Source organism: Chenopodium album, chromosome 27 (assembly GCF_948465745.1).
Source record: "Chenopodium album chromosome 27, dcCheAlbu1.1, whole genome shotgun sequence".
Classification (NCBI taxonomy): domain Eukaryota; kingdom Viridiplantae; phylum Streptophyta; class Magnoliopsida; order Caryophyllales; family Amaranthaceae; genus Chenopodium; species Chenopodium album.
This window is the reverse complement of record NC_137860.1, coordinates 5346452-5353440: the sequence shown is the minus strand read 5'-3', so window position 1 is coordinate 5353440 and position 6989 is coordinate 5346452. Positions and strand designations below refer to the sequence as shown.

Sequence of the window (6989 nt, the reverse complement as noted above, 5' to 3'; positions counted from 1 at the left end):
CTTCTCAATATGATGTACAACAGGGTCCTTCACAAGTCAGCCAGGTTGATATCCCCACTCAGACAAGCCACATTTGATGTATGGCACTGCAAGCTGCTGTAATGCACCCTTATTTTGGCAAGAGCATGTTTCCTGATGTTGCTTTTGATTAGTGAACAATGTCTTTTGATATGTTTATCGCTTCTACTAAAAACCCTTATATTATAAAGCCCGCTCTGCCCCATTTACGATCATATAAAGATCCGTGCCATTTAATAATTAGACGGATCTAACCCGTATTGGCCGTATTACTGTATAAATGTGGCGGGTGATGGCTTTTAAAAGGCCTCCATTCCTAGTTTCCTACATCTCTAACTTATTTCATTGAAGCGTAGACTCCATGGAAGCGTTCTCCGTTGAATCAAATTCTTGTATCCCCCATTGAAGCAGCTTCTAAGGTAAGTTGTTTGTTGTTGTTATCATCATATCAATTTACAATCTAGGGTTTATTTTGATCTAATTCAATCCAATTATCAGCGCGTTAAGTTTAGGGTTCGTAAATCTGAACTATTGGTTCTAAATTCTTAGATTATGCAACATCATAACCAAAAGAAAAGAAAATTATGAGCCTAATTTGATTATTGAATCAAATATCCCTAAAATTATGTATTTTTTGAGATAATTGAATATGAAATTAGATCTCTTTTCCCTGGGCCTAGGGCGGCCGCCCCTCCTGCCCTGCTCATCTCTGGTGGGATCTTCTTACTATCTAATATGGGGTTCTTTTAATTTTTTTGGTGGAAAATCTTTGCATATTTTGGTTGAACAAATATCAATATTTAGATTTTATGCATCCGGGGTTGATGGAATTTGTAATGATGAATAAAATTACATTTTTTATAATTTTTTTGGTGATAAATTAAAGTTAATTTTATATGAACTGATGTGCTTTTTATTTTATTAACCTTGCATATGGCTTGTTGTGATTTACTGATGATGAAAAAGGAGTGAACTTTATCAGCCTAATTTGATTATTGAATCAAATATCCCTAAAATTATGTATTTTTTGAGATAATTGAATATGAAATTAGATCTCTTTTCCCTAATTTGATTGTTGTGATTAACTAATGATGAAAAAGAGTGAACATTTTAAGAGTTGAATTCATAATTTTTTTATTTTGGAATTGAATGTTTGATGTTAAATCATGGTTGGTAATTATGGTATAGTATTCTTGTTGCAGGAGCTGTAGAAACTAGTAAACTACTGTTAAAACATGGTTAGTTGAGAGTATTACATGTTTGCATATGGCCACTATCATTTTGTTTTAAAAGTGAATTGAACACTAATGAACAATACAATGTAAAATATTAATTGCATTGATCACTGACACTGATTCACTAATAAGTTATCCAAGTTCAAATTACAACTACAATAAGTTTTAATAAGTTCGCTTAAATTTAGATAAGTTCATATAAGTTAAAATCAGGTGAATAAAATACACCCTTATTAGGTGATATGTAATGATTTCTTACTGATGTATAGTGTAGTTAAGTAATAAGTTTGACTAATCCCCTTATCTGAATTTTCTAATGAAAAAAAATACTATAATTTACTTCGAATTCTGTTCACCAGGGTTTTGCATTTCTGTCACATCCATTGGTATTGTTGCTGTTTTGAGGAAATTGGAACTCAATCTGTCAGGGTTTAAGATTTTAGTTGTGTAATTGCCTCATTATTTGGTAATTGTTCGTCTTCTGTTCATAATCTAAGTGACTATAATTGGGTATTAATGGTAAAATGCAGAATTTGAATATTGCAGAAGGGATTTGTTGTAATCATAATTGTTTGGTTAATTTGTTAGGTGTTGAAATTTATAGTTTCATTTGGCTATAATTTTTGATGGGTTCTTATATGTTGCTAAATTTGAGAAAATTTCGTGCATTTAGTTTTGTCTCAATATAAATATTTTTTTGGATTTTATTCTGATTCAATTGGCGGTATGTTTAGCATTTCTTAATTGCATTGTTAGTTATTGGGCATTGGGGTTTTCATATGTTTATAATATTTGATGGATTTATTCATATATTTTGTCAAAATCAAGAAAGTTCTGCGCTTTTTAGTCTGATTAAATATATATATATATATATATATATATATATATATATATATATATATATATATATATATATATATATATATATATATACTATGTTACTCGGACTCTTCGTTTTACCTCAAGTACCCATGTCGGACCCTCGACACTCGGACATGGGTATGACACTCGAACACTTCATTTTAGTTCAAAATCATAAATTTTTTCCACAAAGTAGCCGAGTCGGACACTTGGACACATACCCGTGTCGGACATGGGTACCCAAGTCCGAGTAACATAGTGTGTGTGTGTGTGTATATATATATATATATTAAAAATGTTTGAGGTCTGATACGGTTCAAGTAGTATTATTTAAGATGTCTTCTGTATTTCCGAAGATTGCATCTCTTGCAGATTTTTTCTTTTCATATCTTGCCTCTGTTTTTCTTGTTATTTGTTGTCTGATAACAGCGCTAGATCGGTATTAGCATGTGCACCCTTTTTTTTTATCTACTCTTTGCTGGTGATTCTATTTCTAAATCTCACTTGATTATAATTTTTTGTTATCTTATCACAGAATTACTGATTGATTATAGTATAATTTCTGCCGAATTTTTTTGTCATTCATTGTTTGAATAACTCACTTACATGCCTGCAGCAAATTTTTACCGAACAAATTTTCAATCCATATCATGTAAAGAATTTATCATGGCCCAATTTTTGGGATTTATTTGAAATTGCATGAAGAGGGGAAAGAAAGATGCATAAATTATGTTCCTGAATTTTTCGCCATTATATAAATTGATCATGGTTAATAAAGTGGCCCTTGCTGTCTTGTTATGTTTGCCTCACTTGTATGGCTGAATCACTGATGATGATTTTGGGTTTCTGATAATGTGAAGAAAGATGCAATTTCTATTATTTGGCTAAATTAATTTTGAATCCTTTTAGGTTGGGAAATTTTAGGTTTAACTTGGTGATGAAACGTGGTAGTTTTTGTGTTCTGTCGATTTGATATGAATTTGGTTATCAGACTTATCACTGACAAAGTAGCAAAAATGATTTTTTTTTTGTTCTTTCATAGATTGCATGTTTATGATTATTGATTTGATTGAGAAACTAGTAAAGCATGAATCAAGCTATTGGTATGCAGGGTAAGCACATCAACAATGTATTGTTGATGAACACAGAGTTGCAGTTTATACTCTTTTTAGATACATAGGTGTTTTGATTTAAAATAAGAAAGGAGGTATATTTTTTAAAATATGTGTTCTATCGTTAAAATGTCATTAATTGTGAAGTATGATTACAGAGTACTTTAACCTCTATTGAAACATTATATATATTTTTCTTATATTATCAATATCCCATGCATTAACGGGATATTAACACTTTGCAAATTCGAGATGGTAAATCTTATGTTTATTAATGACATCTTACAATACATATTTTAATTCAATTATAGAGTACTTAAATTCTACCGAAACATTATCTATATAGATTTCTAATATATTTGAATGGTATTAAATTTCACGTATTGTTGGGAAGGCAAAATACATCTTTATGCTCCGGATGTAATTTCCTCAAAATATTTAATTAGTTTTCTCCCTTAAGCCTCACACTCTAGAAATAATAGTTACAGTCTTAGTAGCATTTATAAGAGACCTTCTGATGTACCACCTTCACACCCACATTTGAACTTTGGAACCCATAAAATTGTTCCGCAACAAATTTGGGGCTCTCAAACTTACTCTATAGGGCCAACAATGCATTTGAGTTCGTAATCGCAACCCTCGTTTTTGTTTGATCATCGGCCTCTGTTGAGTCCTACGGTCTTTAGGTAGTTTGTTCCCCCTTTTACGGGCTTGAATGAGCTTCCCACAGAGGAGTTGGTTGTTTATTTGGTTTAGAAAAGTCTCTTCCACTAATTGGCATAACCCAATTGCAAGTTCAGTTCAATTTTCAATATTCATTTTAAGGTTTCTGTTGTTATTGCTGTAAAAAAATTAATTTGCAGTTATTGTTTGAAGTGTTGAGGGATTAGATAATACTTGGTTTATCCTGTTTGTAACAATTCTTGGCTTCGGTAGAATTGTGTTGATTGGTGGTTTGAGTATTAATTTAAAATTTGTTCGATGGAATTCCAGATTCTTTTTTTTTAATTTTTTTTTATCTAAGTGCTGATAAATTACATAGATATTATATGTAAAATTAATCTAGTTGGTCTTATTAATTTATTATTATATGATTGTAGTTGTTATTGAGCAAAAAGATGGACTAAAAAGGCAAACTTTGAATTACGGCAACGTTATTTTAGCTGTTCAGCCATGCAATGTATGTATAGTTGGCCAAAATTGCTTAGGATCTACATTTTGTCATCACTTCTTCAGTTGTCATGTTTTTTATTTAGAAGCTCGCTGCATTAAAAAAGCAAAACTAGTTTTGAAATTATTCCAACATCTGATGGCTGTGCAATTGCATCTAATTTAGGTTGTGTTGTAGAAGGTAGAAAGCGTGGTTAGAAATAGAATTCAATCGAATATTATATCTACTGCATGTCTTTTTATGGAGCCATTTTATGGTTGGTTTTGATTGAATCTCTTTGTCCCTCTGTCATATATTGTCAGTATAAAGATGCGATTGAAGGCTGCAAGACTTTCTAGAGCAGCATCTAGGGCGGAAACTGGCCCTACTATGGTGCGAAGCTGGGATGACTTGGACTACGATGTATTAATGGGTATAATTAACAGAGTGCCTTGGCGTTGTAGGCTTTACGTTGCATGTTTGGTGAGCAAGTCGTGGTTGGCCGCAGTATTAGACTCATTGTCACCTTGTGGTGTGATCAACCTCAAAGTCAATAGATCCCCACAAGTTGAAGAATGACCGTGATTTTCCCAGGTTTCAGAGAAGATACCTTTGTTTCCTGAAGCATATGTTGGATATTAAGCCAGTTGACTCTTGTTCTGCATTGATCATTGGTGAAACTGTGCTAAAGCCACACAAGTATGTCTATATTGCGAAAAGGTAAATGAATTTTTTTTGTCAATTTTGTCTGTATTGTGCCTTGGTAAAACTTTGCCAGTCACACAACACACAAGTATGTCTATATAGCTGAAAGGTAGATGAATTTCTTGTCAACTTTGTCTTTTTATAGTTGATCCCATTGAAAATGGAATGTTTTTTTGGTTCCTTCCCAGTCTTTATTATCACTTGTCAGCAGTGTGAATTCCTATGGTTGATCTTTATAGAGATTTAACTTATTGGATCTTGAGAATGCCATTGAAATTGTCAAAGGATGTTTCCTGAAAGTTAAAGGATAACAGGGGTTGTGGGTACATTTATTTCAATGTTTTAGGCGTATATAGTGGTTTTTGGGAGTTGATTGTTAAGTAGCAGGGGCATTTTGGGAGGAAAAATCCGGGTATGGGACTCTTGAAGATGGCTTTACTCACTGAATGATATTTTATTAAGATGGCAGAATAACGGAGTACTACAGATAAAATTGGATTCATCAAATGTATCAAGATATCAGTATGCAATTTGCTAATGTTAATCTTAGGGTATGCCTTCTTTATGAAATTTATGTGCACTTTTCAGGACACCCTCGCTGCAGCAGTTGGTTATTTCTGAGGCATTGGGTTACAGACATTCATATTTTATGCAAGCTATGCGTTATTGGAGGAAGTTGAAGAAAGTAAAGTGTCCTGTAGATCTGTTTGTATTCTGCTCAGTCTGCTTTGAAAAGGTTGAAAGTCTCCAGTTATTTGGGGTTGTAAATGATGCAGCAGCAATAGCAATCCGTGATAAATGTCCTAGACTCAGACGATTGTATCTCATCTCATGTGCTTTATCAGTCACTGCATTGTCAACAATATTAGATGGGCACAAACGATTGGAGGTGTTGGATACCCGACATAGTTTCTGTGTTCGTGACTGCTCAAAGACTGCTAGGATTGGGATATCTCAATCCGTGGAGTGGAATGAAGAAGAGATTCGCTGTAAGGCTGCTGGTATAAAGTTGCACTTGAGGTGCACTAAACAGCGTTGTCCTACATGTTCTGCAACTTGGAAATGCTGCTATCCAAAAATGAAGGGTCGACTTACAAATTATCGTTATTGGAAGTATATTTAAAATTTAATCTACTTGTAATGTTGTCTATAACATTTTAATTTATAAAAAGGAAATTGCGATTAAATTTCCCTCTCCCAAAATTTTTACCAGCCAAAATATGGCTAATTGACTAGGTTGGTAAATAAAAAAAGACTCTTAGTGACAATTTGGTAATAAAAACTAAAAACTAACCCTAAGCGACAATTTGAAAAATAAACTAATCTCAGGTGACAATTAACCTAAAAAATTTAAAAAATTCCGACAAATTACTCTCGAATACTTAATTTAGTTTCTTTTCCGTGTTTTTTTATACCAAATTTCAAGATAATAAAAAAAAAGTTTAAGTATCAATTTTCACTTAATTTTCATACCCCTTGTTAACGAAACTTTTAAAAGGGATTGAAAATAATATTTTTTTTTGACAAGCGGATTGAATATAAATTTGGTATTGGGATTCAGCAAAATAAAAAAGGGATGACATAAATAAATTAATAATTCATATTAAATAAGGATTTTTAAAGAGCTTGTCGAAAAAAAATTAAAAACACAAAAAAGTTAAATTAGGATTTTTATAGTGTTGAAAAAATTAGATATTTTGAGCTAAATGTTGTCTTTTTACCAAATTGTCGCTGGGTTTTTTTTTTAGTCAGTTGGCCGCCAAAATATTTATATCATAAAAGTTTTCAGTGAAACGATAGTGTGGTTTGCAATTTTCTGTTTTTGACGTAATGGATTGCAATTTATGATATTATTCATTCAAAGGATTTAATATTGGGTTGACGTGTTAGGTGTGTCACTTACGATTT

At 32.2% G+C, this 6989-nt stretch overlaps 1 protein-coding gene across 1 annotated transcript; it reads left to right on the top strand.

The window, feature by feature from the left end:
* The first annotated feature begins 278 nt into the window (after positions 1-278).
* On the top strand, positions 279-6268 carry LOC145621184 (uncharacterized). The gene is made up of 3 exons (XM_081675919.1): positions 279-437; positions 4700-5096; positions 5670-6268. The coding sequence occupies exons 2-3, from the start codon at positions 5005-5007 to the stop codon at positions 6202-6204; spliced, it is 627 nt and encodes a 208-aa protein (XP_081532045.1). The 5' UTR covers positions 279-437; positions 4700-5004; the 3' UTR covers positions 6205-6268.
* Positions 6269-6989: the final 721 nt, after the last annotated feature.